At 36.7% G+C, this 18,677-nt stretch overlaps 1 protein-coding gene across 1 annotated transcript in view; it reads left to right on the forward strand.

Annotated features, from left to right (window-relative positions):
* MUSK (muscle associated receptor tyrosine kinase) overlaps window positions 1-17,807 on the forward strand; it is a 130,041-nt gene extending 112,234 nt beyond the window's left edge. The window contains exons 11-14 of the mRNA XM_054520440.2: window positions 6,614-6,815; window positions 7,321-7,512; window positions 9,490-9,638; window positions 15,887-17,807. Coding sequence (XP_054376415.1) covers window positions 6,614-6,815; window positions 7,321-7,512; window positions 9,490-9,638; window positions 15,887-16,569 — 1,226 coding nt within the window. The 3' untranslated portion in view covers window positions 16,570-17,807. The remainder of the gene's footprint in view (window positions 1-6,613; window positions 6,816-7,320; window positions 7,513-9,489; window positions 9,639-15,886) is intronic.
* The last annotated feature ends 870 nt before the right edge of the window (window positions 17,808-18,677 follow it).

Below are 18,677 nucleotides of genomic sequence, written 5' to 3' on the forward strand. Positions count from 1 at the left end.
TTGAGCAGGCAATGCCTTTGTGCTATTTACATTATTTGTCTGCTAAGCAAGGATTACACTATTCCTGTCTTCCGTGAGACTTCACGTACTTTACTACAGAAACACTCAGCAGTGAATCTGTCTTCTATTTCAGAGCTTTTGTGGAGAAAACGTTAATTTGTCTTAATCATTGAAATAATGACTTGCTATTCTCTTGAATTCTCTTTTTCCTTCCATCTTTGCTCTTTCTATACATATACATGGAGAATGAAGGACCCAATGAAGGACCCAATACATATACATGGAGAATGAATGTACCCAAATCCAAACTGATTAGTGTGATAACACACATTATCTCTCTTAATACTCCCAACAGTTCTACAAAATTAAGTACTTTGAATGTCCTCCATTTTACATACAACCCAACATGAGAAAGAGAGATTAAGCAATGTGTCCAATTTTACTCATCTAGTAAGGTGATAAGCCGGAATTTGAACTGAAATCTATCTGATTCTGGCTGTGTCTTCAGAGCCAGAATGTTATACCTGATACATTTCTGTTATTACTAATGTTTCTTAAAAAATTCCAAGATCTCATGTTTAATAAAGCTTAACTGATTGTTTAACTGATTCATTCTTGAATAAATACCACTACCTTTTCACATTTGTTATAATTGATTATTCTTAAGAAGGTCCAATTGATAAAAATTTTATTGTTCACAACTTTAAATCACCCAGGCCACTTGATGATTTGACTTTTTGTTAACATTTAAATGAATACATGCTTTGTGTCCCAGACCATTTTTCCGTAATGGTCAGCTACTATTTTGCCCACGAATGAAATCATAAAGTGTCAGTGTCTCTCTCTGTGTGTGTGCATGTGTGTGTGTGTGTGTGTGTGTAAAACTCATGAATTATTTCATAATTTGAAATGTGGTTTGGGTAATTTTTGTGGTAATATTAAAGTTACAAGTTCATAGAAAATTGGAGTTTAAAGTAACTTTAACAGTTATTTAATCTAAAGTCTCCCACAATGAAAGAATCTTTTCTAGAGCATCTCTAACAGAAACATTCCCTTTTCCCTCTTAAATTTATTTCTCAATTCCTTTGTAGAATACTTTAATTATTCAACAATTTAGCTATGTAGAACTAAATTCTGGTTCTCTAGAACTGTCAACAACTGATCTTCACTCTATTTCTTTGATTTATTTATAATCTGTATGATAGTCCTTAAAATATTTGGAGACAGGCACTCAATCTCTCTGTAGTCTTCTCTTCTTCACATTAAATATCTCCAATTTTTAACTTTTTCTTTTGCAACTGACTTCCAAAATCCTCACCTCCATGTTTACTTTTTACTGGCTGCACACAAGCTTGAGAATATCCAGAAGTGAACACAAAGCACAGAACATGATCTGATCAGAATTGCAATGCAACCATATTTTCTGTGATAAGGCCTTGTTCTTTTATGAGTATAGATTAAACTCATGCTAGCTGTCTAATAATCTCGTGACATTAATAGCCCTTCTATACACATATGGGTTTACTGATTTCATTGATTTTCTAATAAATTTTCTACTAGACCAATCCAATTCATAATTATTTTTATTACATTCTTCTAGCATTTATAATGATTTGCACTTTATATGTTTAGTTATTATGTTCTATGAGGCATAGTGATCCAAGACACTTTTCTTTTTATATGAAGCTCTTTACCAATGTAAAATGTCACTCTTGTCTTGTTTTAGTGCTTTTAGCTTTAAATTTCTAGTATTAATAGTGGTAATTTTTTCCTTGTACTTACGTTAACCTATAACCTCTTTGTTCCTCTTTTATTTTTCTTTTCTTATAAACAACATATACCTGGGTTTACTCCAATCAGATAGCCATTTTCTATTAATAGGAGGATTTAGCCTGTTCATATTTTATATCACAACTGATATACTCTATTTTATCCCTACTATCTTAACTGTACATTTTCTATTCGCTTTACGTTTTTGCTTCTTCTTTTTCCTTTTCTTTACTTGTTGCCGTTATGTTTTCTCCACTGCTAAGTGAAAGTCAGACACCAATTCTTTCTACACATTGCAGTGCTCTATTTATTCCTCATTTCTGCTCACCCCATGGGACTTTCAGACTCTCCAGTGAGATCCTCAGACTGCTCGGATCTTCTTCCTTACCTCCCCTAGTAATCTTATGTTTCTCTTTGCAGAGTGATTCTCAATATTGAGTCTTACCTAGCAAATTAGCCAAGACTCCACCCATCACAGCCTATTTACATGTATCTTGAAGTCATTTTCTGATCCAATTGTTATTAAGAGTCTCCTCATGTATTTCCTTAGAAGGGAAAGTGTCTTGGGAGACAGAATCCCTGAAGCCTTGTATGTTATCAAATTGTTTTCTTTCATTTGGGTAGTTGAAAAGTGTATTAACTGGGTATGGAACTCCTGAGTGACATTTCTTTGGGTGGTTTATAGATGTGATTTCACTCTTTTCTAGCTTCTAGTGTTGGAAGCAGGTCGTCTGGTGTGAATTTATTTTTTTCCTGTAAGTAATTTATTCTTTCTATCTAGGCAGAAACTTTTCGATTTTTCCCTTTATCCGTGATATCTGTATGAAGAAAATTCTGTTTAATCATGTGCTATTGAACATCTCTTTCCAACTCCATGATAGGGCTTCATGTTGGGAGCTTGAGATAAGCTATGATGGGAATCTTTATCCTGTTGAAATCAGGTTGGTAGACAGACCTTTCTAATGCAAAAAGTTGATCATGCTATTCCACCTCTTAAAACACTCCTATAAGACCCTCCATTTGCTGCAGGGCATAGTCCAAATTACTTAAATTGGTACACAAGGACTTTTATCACTAAACCTGATATCTGCAGCTTTACCTATAGATACTCCCCAACTCCAACAATGAAACTTCTAGGTGCACTTTTAGAAAGGCATCACATTTGCTTAGTTCAGATCTTGGTATATGCTATTACTTCTTTATAGAATACTATCTCTCTACCCTGACTTCATTCTACTCTCTTAATTCCCCCATCCCACACACACGTTTGTGTGTGTGTGTGTGTGTGTGTGTGTGTGTGTGTGTGTGTGTGTTTTTGAGATGGAATCTCACTCTGTCGCCCAGGCTGGAGTGCAGTGGCACAATCTTGGCTCACTGGAAGCTCCGCCTCCTGGGTTCATGCCATCCTTTTGCCTCAGCCTCCTGAGTAGCTGGGACTACAGGCGCCCACCACCATGCCCAGCTAATTTTTTGTATTTTTAGTAGAGATGGGGTTTCACCGTGTTAGCCAGGATGGTCTCGATCTCCTGACCTCGTGATTCACCCGCCTTGGCCTCTCAAAGTGCTGGGATTACAGGCGTGAGCTACTGCTCCCGGCCCACACCTTTTCCTTAGTCTGTTCAGGTTGCTATAACAAAATGCCCCAGACTGGGTAGCTTATACCACAGACATTTATTTCTCACAGTTCTGGAGTCCAAGAAGTCCAAGATCAAGGTGCCAGCAGATTTGGTATCTGGTGAGGACCCATTCCTCATAGACATAGCTGTCTTCTCCCTCTGTCCTCACGTGGCAGAAGGGGCGAGGGAGCTTTCTTGGACCTCTTTTATAAGGGCATTAATTCCATTCATCAAGACTCTACCCTTATTCATTTCAACACATGAATTTGGGGGAAAGACACAAAGACTCAGATCATCATAACCTTCAATTGGTTACTGGCTACTCACCATTTATGTTTAACTTACAGTTACTCACTCAAGAAAACCTTCTCAGTATGTCTAAACCTGAGTTAGTACCAGCCCTGAACGAGACTCACAAGCATAGTGTTCTTACTACTCCTATAATGCTTCTTATATTTTGTTTTATTTCTCCGTTTATTCACTTGTGTCTCATGACAAGCAAAGACTTGTCATGTTCACCACAGTGTTCTGGATACCTAACAATCACTATTGATTTAGTGAATGCATTTACATATGGATGAATGAGTGTATAAACTCCCGTAGTGTTCAGAGGAAAAGAATCAAGACAGAAAATCGGTGAGAGAAAAGATAAAAAGGAAAAAGAATGAAGATTCAAAGTGATCATTTAGATCCAAAGAGATCATTGATGTAGTTCAAGGGAAGATCTGATCAAATCAGAAGCAGTCATCAAGGAATAACAAAACAAAACTATCTTGAAGGAAGGAAACATGTGAATCCATAAAGCAAAATTATTGTTCCAACTATGTCATTTCTTGCATTTAAAAAAAACTCACTAAATCATCATAGATTTTTCTTTTAACATGACAGTAAATTCTACTTTCTGATTCTTTTTAGAAAAATTAACCTTATATTTACCAGTGAAATTACACTACCAACTTTACTAACTACATTATATCCCCTCATGTGTTATATATGGTGTGAGATGCTCTGTAAACTCCAAATACAAAAATAGTTATTTCTCTCTATTTTTTAATAATTGTTCCAACATTATCATTAGCAGAAAGCAAAGCTCATCAATTTAAGCCACCCCCTACTACCACCACCCACCCATCTTAGATCAAGAAAACTTGGGATGGCTCAGTCCAAAGAGAATCAGACTAGCTTTCAAGTCAGTCAGAGAGGAACCTGGTCAGTCTGTTCAGTCCACCACTCCTGTGATGCGAGATGAGGCATGCTGTCACTGATCTTGCACAGATGTTTTATTGCTGTGCTGATGTTCTTCCAGTTCCAGGTGCCTGCCTGAGTCACAGTGGTGACCAGGCCTGGCATCCGCAGGCTTAAAAATCACTTGCTTAGCCATTGGTACTCAGGGCATAATCACTGGGTCCACTTCCAGACTAAGAAGTCATACATGGGCGTCTCTTATAACCTCCAATTTTGCAAGTGTCCTATTTCAAATGCTTTAGGCATCTACTGCCATAAAGGTTTTATTTTGACTTTGTAACATGTTATATTAATATATCCCCTTATATTAAATCATTATTCTCTGACTATCATGTAGTCAGTTGCTAATATTTCATTTAGGATCTTCTAAACTTAGGTTGTATAATCTATGTATGCTCTTTTCTTCTGTGCTAACATGACCAGGTTGTGATATTAGTATTATAATAATTTCTAAAAAAATTTAAAAGACTTTTCTCTTACTGGAACATATTATAATATGGAAGTTTTCTCTCTTTCAAGACTAAAAGAATGTCTTTTATAATGTGATGACTCAAAAATCTAGTTTACTGCCTATGGCAATATTTATATTTTCTCATGCTTCAACTTTGGTGATTAATATGTTCCTATCATTTTCCCTAAGGTGTGAAATATATAATTACATATTATTTTAATTAACTTTGAATCTGTTATAACTTTTTTATCATTTCTAATTTTCTATGTTTGTACCTTTTCTTTTTAATTAAAATTCCATTGATTAGACTACTATATGAATATTTATAAAACCAACTATTGATCTTTTAATTTTATTATTTGTGTTATGTGTATTCTAACTTATTAATTTCTGCTTTTGTATGGCTTTTACTTTATTACCTATTATCTTTTGTTTTCTGTAGTTATTGTTTCTTACCCACAGTCTTGGGTTAAATGTTCAGTTCATTTACTTTCATTCTTTTTTATCTAGTGGAAGGAGATAACACCATGATTTTATCTTTGAGCACAACTTTGGCTAAATAAAATACATATTATTAAGAGGATTGTGTCTAATCTATAACTATGTTTACTCTCTACTTTTTGATCAAAAAGTCATTGATTTTTTTCTTTTTTAAAAATGTTCCATTGGATTTTATTTAATCTATTATTAATTGCACTTTGGCCATTAAGTAGATATGCATCATTTCTGCTTTTAAAATTTATTGAGATTAATCCACAAATATTTGAAAAGAAGGTTTATTCTCTATTTTTGGGTACAAAGGTCATTCTTAGCTATTAAAATATTGTTGCTGATTATTTTAAAATACTCTGTATCTCTGTTTTTGTCTTTACTCAATCTGTTAAGAGGATTTAAAATGTGATTAATAAGATTCTTTTAATACTTATACAATGGACTTTGTACTCTACAAATAGTGGTATGAGTATGGCATCTTTTGGTTTCCAACAGTAATGCTGATTTTACTTGTATACATATCACATTGGCCTTTTAAATTGAAATTTGACAGGAGTTCAGTTTTTAGATGAATTAACTTCTTCTGTGTCCTAATATTTTCATTTTTCATCTTCTTTCATGATTTTTCTTCTGTTTGTAAACTGACAGTAAATGTGCATAAAAGCTCAGCTCTAGACAATCCTGATGTCAAGTGTAATTACGTGAAAATATTTTATTTGATAATTTCCATGATTTATGTCAGGTCATAGATAATATGATTCAGTATAAATGGCACCAGCCCAAGATCTACATTTATCTCAGAAAAAAAAAAAAAAACAACCTGTTTCCTCTCTCTGAGTCTCATCTTTAAAATTCTATTATTCTATAAGCTGGATTTACTTACAACTAGACCTTACTGAACTTTATAAATATATAACCAGGGAGAACCTGATACATAAATATATTCTTAACATGAAATTTATTTTACTGATTGCTTAAATACAAAAAATTGCTTCTTACAGGTTTCAGAATGAATGAAATAATTATTCTTTACTTACAGCATTCCCACCAATGACGTCCTCAAAGCCAAGTGTGGACATTCCAAATTTGCCTTCCTCTTCCTCTTCTTCCTTCTCTGTCTCACCTACATACTCCATGACTGTAATAATCTCCATCATGTCCAGCTTTGCAATATTTGTGCTTCTTACCATAACTACTCTCTATTGCTGCCGAAGAAGAAAACAATGGAAAAATAAGAAAAGGTGAGATTCTAGTTTCAGCTAACCACATGTAGTAATATTTTAAAGCCTTGTGTTTTATGGAGTTGGTATGACATGAGGAACATATATGACACTGCAACTCTCTAAATATATCCATAGCCCTGCTTTAAAATTAAGCACCCCCATCATGATCTTTACAAATGTCAATGACTTTTTGGCATAGGATCAAATCAAATGCCCTAGGGTTAATGTTTCACGAAAGGTAAAATCTAAACAATAATTTGGAGGAAAATGACTATTCCTGCTCCTTGTCTTCTCTCTCAGGCCCGCTGCCATTGCTGGCTTGGAGAGCTAAACATTTCTGAGAAAATGTGCCTTTTGACTCTAGACCAAACAAAATATTTTATTGCTCTCAAAACGAAGGATCTTTGGCTGCCTTAGTATAACTTGTTTTCATTACTCTTAAATGCCATATTTCTTAGAATCTAAGTACAAAGATTTTACCTGCTTCTGAGCTCATTCCTGATCTTGCCTGTCTTGCCTGCAGAGAATCAGCAGCAGTAACCCTCACCACACTGCCTTCTGAGCTCTTACTAGATAGACTTCATCCCAACCCCATGTACCAGAGGATGCCGCTCCTTCTGAACCCCAAATTGCTCAGCCTGGAGTATCCAAGGAATAACATTGAATATGTGAGAGACATCGGAGAGGGAGCGTTTGGAAGGGTGTTTCAAGCAAGGTAAAATTAGCTATGGAAAAAAAATCTCCATTGAAATATGTTATGTCTGAAAAGCTACCAAACTATTAGCTTGGTATATATATAATATTAGCTTTATATATATATATACACAGGTATGTATCAAGCTAATGATATAGTACATATATATGTACACTGTGTATGTATATATATACACATATATACACACATATACATATATACACACAGTGTAATATACAGTATTATATAGTATTAATACAATATTATATATGAATTATATAGTATTAATATACTATATAAAATAGTTTTTATCAAGTTAGTTAATTTTGGCCAGGTGCAGTGGCTTGTGCCTGTAATCCCAGCACTTTGGGAGGCTGAGGAGGGAGGATCACCTTAGTCAGGAGTTCAAGACCAGCCTGGCCAACATGGTGAAACCCCATCTTTACTAAAAATACAAAATTTAGCCAGGTATGGTGGTCCACACCTGTAGTCCCAGCTACTTGGGAGTCTGAGGCAGAAGAATTGCTTGAAGCCAGAAGGCAGAGGTTGCAGTGAGCCAAGATCACGCCACTGCACTCCAGCCTGGGTGACAGAGCAAGACTCTGTCTCAAAAAAAAACAAAAAAAAACAAAAAAAAGAAAAAGAAAAACTAGTTAATTCTTTACATCATTAACCTTATTTGTATTGCATAATACACTTCAAATCTTAATTTCCCCTCTTTGCTGGAAAACAGTAGCATATATGGAGATAATATATTTTATTGCATTTAAAATAGGCAATTTATAGGAGATGTAAATATATCTTCACTTCTACAATTTTTAAATTATAAGAAATTAGTAATATAGTTCAATAATATTTCCTTTTCAGGAAAGAATTTACCATATATTTTTAATCATAATTTCTTACACCATTTAAAATAACTCCTTACATTATAATATGTGTAGATATTAAGTAGATGTTCATGAAATGACAAACAGAAAAAGGAATAAAAAGACAAAAATTTATACAACAATGAGCTCAAGAAAGGAGTATGTATTAGGGCCAATATTAGCCTATGTGTCACCTTTGTGCGAATTGGAATAAAATACCCTCTCTGCTGCATGGATGTGGCTCCACAGACACACAGCTGAGCCAGAGAATATGAATTTGGTTTTAATCTCCAACTGGCACTTTGGCCTGGTGCTCTTGGGCAAGACACAACTTAATCTCTGCCCATGTTGGCCCTGGCGTAGAGGTTACATGAATAGTGAAAATCTTACACAAACATGTCTTAGAAACCAAAATTTGCAAGGCACCACTTTAGGCTCGATGGAGGGTACAAAGATGAGTAAGCCATAGTTCCTATGTCATGGAATTTAGATTCTGGACAAAGATTAAAAGGTTAGGATGTGGCCGGGCGCGATGGCTCACACCTGTAATCTCCGCAGTTTGGGAGGCCGAGGTGGTCATATCACAAGGTCAGGAGATCGAGACCATCCTGGCTAACACGGTGAAACCTTGTCTCTACTAAAAATACAAAAAATTAGCCGGGCGTGGTGGCAGGTGCCTGTAGTCCCAGCTACTTGGGAGGCTGAGGCAGGAGAATGGTGTGAACCAGTATGTGGAGCTTGCAGTGAGCCGAGATCATGGCACTGCACTCCAGCCTGGATGACAGAGTGAGACTCTGTCTCCAAAAAAAAAAAAAAAAAAAAGGTCAGGATGGCAATGATAATCCTATTGGGGGTGTATACTTCAGAATTCCTATAATTCATAAATAATGCATCTTTCAAACTTCATTGTTTGAAATTGTTGAAAATAACACCAGTGATTTTTATTAGTTGACATCAAGGAGTTTGAAGTATGTTGTCTTTCTTTGATTCTGTGGCTCTGGGAAAGGCTGCATGAGACTTAACCAGCCTTTTACACATGGGAGGTGGGAGGATATGTATAAATGTGGGTAGGTATAAAGATATGATGTCCATGATCTTTGGTTTCTTTTTCAATAAATGTATCTCTCAGGGCACCAGGCTTACTTCCCTATGAACCTTTCACTATGGTGGCAGTAAAGATGCTCAAAGAAGAAGCCTCGGCAGATATGCAAGCGGACTTTCAGAGGGAGGCAGCCCTTATGGCAGAATTTGACAACCCTAACATTGTGAAGCTATTAGGTATGAAAATACAAGTGAGGATATGTATTTCATCAGAAAACAGAGGCTTTCCAAGTTTTTCTCCCCTTGTTTATGCTTTTTCCTTTTCTCCTTGATCAGTGAGATGTTTCGGTTCCTTTTCAAATTTAGCTTCTTCACCTTGGTCTATCCCAACCCTATAGGACGTTCATGGCTTAATGGATTATCCCTCTTTAAATTCATCACTTCAATTTGTCTCTGTCTTTGCTGCCTCCTTACTATTTATAAAAATGTTTTAAAATGTCCCCATGGTAAAATATTAATACTGCTTCTCCATCACAAAATTTATGAATATTGAAAAGTCTATATATTTTACTTATTTTGTTTCTCCTCTTTCTTCCCTAACTAGAATGTCATGAGCAGTGATTTGTATCTTTTCTGTTCATTGTTGAGTTCCAGTTTATTCCCAGATTCATAAATTCAACACAAATTTTACAAATATTTAGTTTGCATTAATTACACAGCAATTAATAAAACTTTCCAAAATCTGTGCTCTCGGCTGGGAGCAGTGGCTCATGCCTGTAATCTCAGCACTTTAGGAGGCCGAGGCAGGCAGATCACTTGAGGTCAGGAGTTTGACACCAGCCTGACAAACACGGTGAAACCCCATCTCTACTAAAAATAGAAAAATTAGCTGGGTGTGGTGGTGTGGGCCTGTAATCTCAGCTACTTGGGAGGCTGAGGCACGAGAATCGCTTACACCGGGGAGGCAGAGGTTGCAGTAAGCCAGGATAGCACCACTGCACCACAGCCTGGGTGACAGAGTGAGATTCCATCTTTAAAAAAGGAAGAAAAAAAAATCTGTGCTCTCATAGAGCATACATTCACTCTACATGAGGACACAGATTAAAAAAACACACACGCACACAAAAATATGGGATGCTGGATATTAAGTTCTATAGACTTTTTAAAATGTTAAAGCAGAGAAGTTGTAATGTGAGCTACAATGTTTGAAGACTTCAGTGAAAATATTACATTTATATAAAGACCTGGCAGAGGCAAGGGAATAACAGTGTGGGTATCTTGGAAAAGAACATTCCAAAAAGAATGAGAAGCATGTGCAAAGGTACTGTGGCGAGAGCAGATGTGGCATGCTTGAGGAATAGCAAGGAGATGAATGTGGCTGGAGCAGAGTGAAAGATGGGGAGAGTTATCAAAGATGAGATCAGAGAAGTAATGGGGGAGGTAGGCAGGTCCTGTCAGGCCTTATTAAAATCATTGGCTTTTAATCTAAGTTGGGAAACAAATGGAGAGTTTCAGCCAAGACATGACATGACACAACTCACATTTTTTCAGATCTTCTCTGGCTGCTTTCTTGAGCATTGCATGAAGGGAAGCAATAAAATCAGGAAGACAGCAAATAGGTATTGCAATAATGCAGCAAGAAAAGATGATGGCGTGGACCAGGTGGTGGTAGTGAAGATTGTGAGAAGTGACTCTCTTCCATGTGTAATTTGAAAGTAGAGCCAAATAATTTGCTGACAGACCAAATATGAGATGTGCAAAAAAGAGAAAAGACAAAGATAGTATCGAGGTATTTGGCTGTGCAGATGAGTGAATGGAGGTGCCATTGGCTGAGTTGAGGAACACTCAGGAGGAACAGGTTTCTTTAGTGGAGAGAGTGGGAATTCATTTAAAGATGTGTGTTTTTGTCTGGGCATGGTGGCTCATGCCTGCAATTTCAGCACTTTGTGAGGCCAAGGCAGGCAGATCACCTGAGGCCAGGAATTCGAGACCAGCCTGGCCAACATGGTGAAACCCCGTCTCTACTAAAAATACAAAAATTAGCTGGGCGTGATGGCACACGCTTGTAATCCCAGCTGCTCGGGAGGCTGAGGCAGGAGAATTGCTTGAACCCAGGAGGTGGAGGTTGCAGTGAGCTGAGATTACACCATTGCACTCCGGCTTGGGTGACAGAGCGAGACTCCATCTCAAAAAAAAAAAAAAAAAAAACACTTTTTTGGGGGGATGCTTAGTCAACATCCACATCAAGTTAAGGAGGCAGGTGGCTTAGACTTCAGAAATGATGATCTGGTTAGACATGAATTCAAGGCTATTGCAGTACACAGAGGATTTAAAGCCATGAGGTTGGGCAAGACACCTAAGTATGGAAAAAGAAAGCCAGAACAGAGAAGAGGTCCAAGGACTAAGGCCTGGGGCATTCCAGTGTGAGAAAGAGATGAACAAGAAAAACAAACTAAAAACGAGCAACCAATGAAACAGAAGTAAATCAAGAGAGTGTGGTGTCCTGGATGTCAAATGAAGTATTTTAAATAGTGAGCCTGTCATATGCATTAAGTCTAGTGAGAGAAGGACTATAAAGTAACCTTGAATTTGTAAACATGGAGGTTCACTGGTAACCCCGAGAAGAGAGGTTTCTTATGAATGTTGGGGGCAAGAGGAAATTTAAGTGAGCTCAAAAGAAGAGGAAGAGAAAATTTGGAGAAAAAGTATAAACAACTTGTTTTGCTATAAAGGTGAACCAAGGAACATGGATAGAGCTGAAGTGGGCAGAAAGAGGCATGCTTCCTTTCATGTGGAAGTAATAGCACATTTGTAAATTAATGAGAATGATCCAGTAAAGAGAAAAATTGATGACAGGGTTGGCAAATAGTGGAAGTAACATCTTTGAACAGTGAGAGGGAATGGAATCTTGGCACTGTTGGATGGATTGGCCTTTGTTAAGAGAATGCTCAGATCAACCATAGTAATAAGAGAGAATTGGCTGGAGATTGTAGACAGTCTCTTCTGATTGATTTAGTTTTCTCTGTGAGGTAGGAATCAAGATCTCATCTGAGAGTGAGGAATGGGAGAAGAGTTGAAGATTTGAGGGAAGAGAAGAAATAAATTGTCATCTAAGAAAATCCATTTTTACATAAAATATAAAATGGACTAGAGAAATATAGTATGATTGGCAAGAACATTAAAAGCTTACTTGAAATTAGAGATTACACATTTAACATGAGACTGGTCAGCATGGTTGTGTATTCATCCAAATGCCACCAGATGGGCATAGCCTCATTAATGAGGAGTTAAATTTTACCAGAATTAGCATTTTGCCACACAAGTAAGTTGAAGTCAAATTGAGGCAAATAAGAGAGGTGTATGCAAACGAGTGATTATTATGATTGATCAAGGAACTTAAGCTGTTTAAGGAAAGAAGACAAAATGTGAAGAAAGTAGGGATCATTAAAAGGGGGTAGGATCAATAGATTAAAAGTTTCAGTGAGGTCAAAGGATTTTTAGAGTTAGGGCAGTCGAGGCAGTGAACTAGGGTGAAAAAGGGAGGAAGTGGTGAACAACAAATAGAGTAACTGAAAATGAGATTATGGGAGGTATACAAATGTATGGAATGACAAAGTCAGGGGTATGACAATGTGAGTGATTAGCTGAAGTTGGGCAGAGGTCTAAGGAAAGGAAGTAAAGTAATTTAGTGGTCAGGATATCGGAAGGAATCTAGATAAATATTAAAATCAAGAATTTCTATAGTACTATCTTGAATAGTTTCTGGCACATTGTAGGTACTCGATAAATATTTGTTCAATAAATGAATAAACGATATTCAGTACATAACAATTCATCTTGAAAATACTTCTTCCATTTCCTCAACTCCTAAACATTCATTTATTCATTCTTCATCACACAAAAATCTGAATCTGGCTTCTGCCCCCTACCTTCCTTATTTACTTTCTCAAATAGTACACATTTAGTCATTAAACAAACATATATACATGCATATTTTCAAGATTATCAAGCAATTCCTGTTTCAACTTTTCTTAAAATATTGACTCTATATTCATATACAGTTTATAACATCCTGAATTCCTGAAATTGATTCAAACAGAAACTATGTACAATTTTCCAATTTAACCACAGTAGCATGCTTATACATCACTACTTGGAGTTTTCTCTCATTTTTATTGTCCAACAAGAACTGAAACTTATGTTGCCATTTGTTAAATGCTATATCTAAATTCCATTTCAATATCCAATGAACACAGGTACTATTTTTTATCAAGTATACATAAGCAGTAATCATTCATGTAAGTGATTCCACTACTCTCATAGTATCTTGGGAGTTAATCCCAGTGAAATAAGATGACAACAGTGGAAGAAAGGGGAATTGGGAAAATCCATAAAATTCACTTCTATCAATAAAAGTAATCTACTTTGTTTTATATATTTGAAACAGCCACTTACTGAACATGTTCGTATCTTAAAAATTGATTCCCTTTTATTGAAATCCTAGTGGATAATGGTTTCATAGTCATAAATTGGGAAAAATGGTATAATTAAAGAAATATGCAGAATTTTAGAATGGGAGTAGGGATTAAATATTGTAGACTCTTACGGAATATTCTGGCAGTGGAGCAAACAGTAGAACAATCAGGTGAGATTATTCATTGAAGATGTCATGCTAAAGTTTAAAGACATGGCTTGGGCTAGGCATGAGGTTTTCTTATGCCCATTCATCTACCCATCCATCCTTAAATCTATCCATGCATCCACCTATCCATTAATTCATCCATCTACCCATCAACATATATTGAAAACCCATAGTGAGCCATGTATAGTATTAGACCTGAGGTTACAAGGATGAATAAAACACAGTCTTCCTCTCAATAATTATTCCATTTTGAAGTCCCAGCTAAGAGTTGGGTTCGAATAATTACAATATAGAGAACATTTCAAGGTCTTAAATAAATGTATATACATATATAATTGTAAATTATATCTATACACATGTATATATAATTGTTCATAATAATCACAAAGTAGATATCTATTATATAATATTTTATCAGAGTGGAAAATTTCATTAAATCAACTTAGTTCAAAATTTTTTTTATTTCTCAGAGAAATATTTTGTCATTTTTTTCCAGTATAAGAAATTATTTTTAAATCAACTCAACCAGCATAACAATGGTAAAGCCAGTTGATGAGATAGGTAAGTCCCTGTTAACTAAAGATTATCCAAAAAGGATCCCACAGAAGAAACTTCTAAGTATTATCCAGTTTGTATTTCTTTATTTTTTCCCTTTAGTTTATAGAAATGTGCTAATTGAGGTCCTTGGAATTAAAAATTAATGCCAAAATAAATAAGCCAAGATAGCAGTATTCCTCATTTCTCCTCTTTTTCAAACAGATACTTTTAACTTTTGCCTGAAAAAAACCCAATAGATCTAATAATCTATTTTTAAGATGATGTGAAATTATGCCCATCTTATCTAATATTCCAAGTTCTCCAGTTTCTCTCTCAAATATATCAAGACTTTAAGATTTGAAAATGATCTTCTGGCTTTAAATCTAAGACTTTATTTATATTAACTTTTTTGGTAGCATGAACATTGTAAAACCTAAATTTCAAAATGTTTTACTGCAGCAACTTAAATACTTCATCTAAGACACTTGAATTGTATTTGTTATTGTTTCCAAACTTGATACATCTTTCTTATTAACATCCTTCATAGAAGTAAACAGAAACAGACAGCAATTACATTACATACTCAGAGCAAGCATCCATTCATAAATTAATTCACCAAGCATTTTATGAGGCATCTGCTCTGCCAGACACACGTGGTAGGTGTGGGGAATTTTTAAAGAAGAATAAGGTTCAATCTCTCCTTTCAAAGCGCTAAAACGTTGGGGAGAAACCTCAAATAGTCAAATGATTATAAAATAGGATGGTAGGTTCTCTGTGAAAGGATGATAGTAGGAAAATCTTACAGTTACTGGAAGGATCAGGAGCTGAGGCACCCTAGGGAGAGTGATAAATAAACTGAACCTTAAAGGCAAAGAGGAGATGTTTAGGCAGAGAAATAGGGTCAGGGTTCAACCATGGTGTTGTCAACAAAAAACCAGGGCCTCCAGATTTCAGAGAGAAGAGCCACTCCAAAGAACTGATACACCATGTACTTATATGCACCATGTACTTGATGCACCATGTATGATGTACTTATGACAAGTGCCCAGGACAACAGTGCTCTGCTGGAAGTCCTCAAAAACTTTAGCCAAGGGACAGAAACCCCACTACCCAGAGTACATTTCCTAGCTGAGACTGCTTGTGTGTTGTGATTGAAAGGATACAAATATTAAAAAACAAACATATGACGACAACAACAAAAAACAGGGCTTCATATGTTCTGACATGGTCGTTTGCTTTTGGAGTGCTCTTTCCATTGTTTCATTGTAGAAACTGAGACTAACAGAGGATGGTCTTTTGGTTCCAGGCGTGTGTGCTGTCGGGAAGCCAATGTGCCTGCTCTTTGAATACATGGCCTATGGTGACCTCAATGAGTTCCTCCGCAGCATGTCCCCTCACACCGTGTGCAGCCTCAGTCACAGTGACTTGTCTATGAGGGCTCAGGTCTCCAGCCCTGGGCCCCCACCCCTCTCCTGTGCTGAGCAGCTTTGCATTGCCAGGCAGGTGGCAGCTGGCATGGCTTACCTCTCAGAACGTAAGTTTGTTCACCGAGATTTAGCCACCAGGAACTGCCTGGTGGGCGAGAACATGGTGGTGAAAATTGCCGACTTTGGCCTCTCCAGGAACATCTACTCAGCAGACTACTACAAAGCTAATGAAAACGATGCTATCCCTATCCGTTGGATGCCACCAGAGTCCATCTTTTATAACCGCTACACTACAGAGTCTGATGTGTGGGCCTATGGTGTGGTCCTCTGGGAGATCTTCTCCTATGGCCTGCAGCCCTACTATGGGATGGCCCATGAGGAGGTCATTTACTATGTGCGAGATGGCAACATCCTCTCCTGCCCTGAGAACTGTCCCGTGGAGCTGTACAATCTCATGCGTCTATGTTGGAGCAAGCTGCCTGCAGACAGACCCAGTTTCACCAGTATTCACCGAATTCTGGAACGCATGTGTGAGAGGGCAGAGGGAATTGTGAGTGTCTAAGGTTGAAGACGTTCAAATAAAATGCTGCAGTTTCCTCTCAGACTCTGTGAGCCAGGGGAATCTTACACCAGAGGCCCAACAAGACCCACATAGGAAAGAGTAAGAGTAGACATGAGTAGCGTGTTGTTTGCTTCCCAGGGAGAGCAAAGACAGTGCAAAACCCATGTGGTAAACGGACCTGTTGAAAGCCAGTGATTGGAAACACGGGCTAGGAAATGTGTCAGATAACGGAGACAACTATTCTTCTTCATGAAGGTTTGTAACACACACTGCACAGGGAAGGATGTCATCCTGTTCGGTTTCCAAAGTAGCTGGTCACAGAGTAAAGCTCTGCTGTATTAAATTTTAATATGAAATGGGATTCAGAGCTTCATTTTTTAATTGAGTTAATTCCTGTCCATTGTGAAAGTAGCTTAATCTTCATGTAAGACACTTAGGTGAAGTACAGAAAACTAAAAAGAAGGAAAAGCCACTCATTCTGTCTCCCCCCAAAGATGAGTCTTAGTGTTTTATTAAATCTTTCTTGCATTTAATGCATAATTTTATATTTGTTTGTATTCTGCAGAGTTGTGGTTATATTTTATTGATAGAGAGTTTCTAAGGAATGAAACAGCAAATCAGCAAGGCTGTAACTCTGAGTTCCCTTTTCTGTCCTGTGCCCCTCCTTTTTTCCTTTCTGTGCACTTGTCATGAATTAAATCTGCTTATTTTATTCCTCCAGCTTTCTTGAAACAAGTTTTTGTATCTTACTGATTTACCTTTTCCTTTAAAAATTGTATTGGTATCTTTTCCATTGCTTTAATCTTTATTTCTTCTTCTTTCCAGGACTTCTGTCCTTTTTTAGTTATTTAGCTATTTTTTTTCCTCTTATTTCATTCATGTAATAAACACTCTGGCAGAAATAATAACATTTTAAATAACATTGTAGATTGATATGTATATGCCTTTTGCAAAGTATTACTATTTTTTCTGCATTTGCCTTTGAAGCCACACATTTCAACATTCTCACCTATTAATATTATTACTAGAGTCTATTTAAATCTCTTAAACCATAATTTGTAATATGAGATTTCACAAGATACACTTGTGGCTCTGAGTTATTTCAAAACTGATATATCTGTGCATTCTGACATTTTATTCCTTTTAGAAACAAATTCAGTTGGCTGTAGAATTAATATTGTTCTGCTTAACAACTTTCTGCACGACATATTAACTGATTTTGTTGTATTTCATGATTTAAAAAAAAAAAAAGCAGCAGCTCTGGAACTCAGATTCCTGGGGGTTCAGATTTTTTCTCAGTGGATCCTCACACAATACATCTTTATCTAAGTCCATACATGATCTGAGTTTATTTCCGATATAGCATGAACCCAAATTCTCCTGAAAACAAACAGGGAAGAGAAAATAACAGTCTACTCTATACCAGCTTATCTTAATTCAGACTAATTGGTAGTTAGGGCATTGGAGGAATGGTGTGAATTCTTGAAAGTAGATTTTCACTGTCTGCTGGAAAACTCTGCCTGAAATCCCCAAATCTGCCTCATGTAACAACTTGACGTCTTTGGTGGGAAACCTGCCATTTCTTATTCATAGTGTCTCCAGGCAACCAAGACAAAAATGTAGAAATTTTCCTAGACTTTGCCCTCTCTTTCATCCTCAATTTTCTATTAGTTTCACTTCCTAAAATCCTCCTGCTGACATCCTCTTCCCTTCAACCCAAGAGCCAATGATTCAACCTCTACCGTTGCCCACCTGTCTATTATCTGGCCTTCCTCTCATTTCAGGCCTGAACAGATTCTATAGGATACAACGACAGTAAGGCAGTCCTTAGTCACAGTTCTGGTTCATAAATAGCGAGGTCAGCATTTAGGACTGAGACCTAGAGAAGTGCTTCAGATAAAAATCATGATTCTAAGTCCAAAACTGATACCGTCATCCAAAGGACTAAATGAAGAATAAAGTTGCAGCGTGTGTCCAAAACAAAGTCAAGATGACAACAAAGCAGGAAAGTTGGAGAGGGCCACCAGCAAGTCTAGAACTTTAGCATAGATATCCATGGCTTATTTTAGTTGCTTCACGTATGCTCTGCAAAATTCAAAGACAGCTTC

Source organism: Pongo abelii, chromosome 13, assembly GCF_028885655.2.
Source record: "Pongo abelii isolate AG06213 chromosome 13, NHGRI_mPonAbe1-v2.0_pri, whole genome shotgun sequence".
Taxonomy (NCBI): Eukaryota; Metazoa; Chordata; class Mammalia; order Primates; family Hominidae; genus Pongo; species Pongo abelii.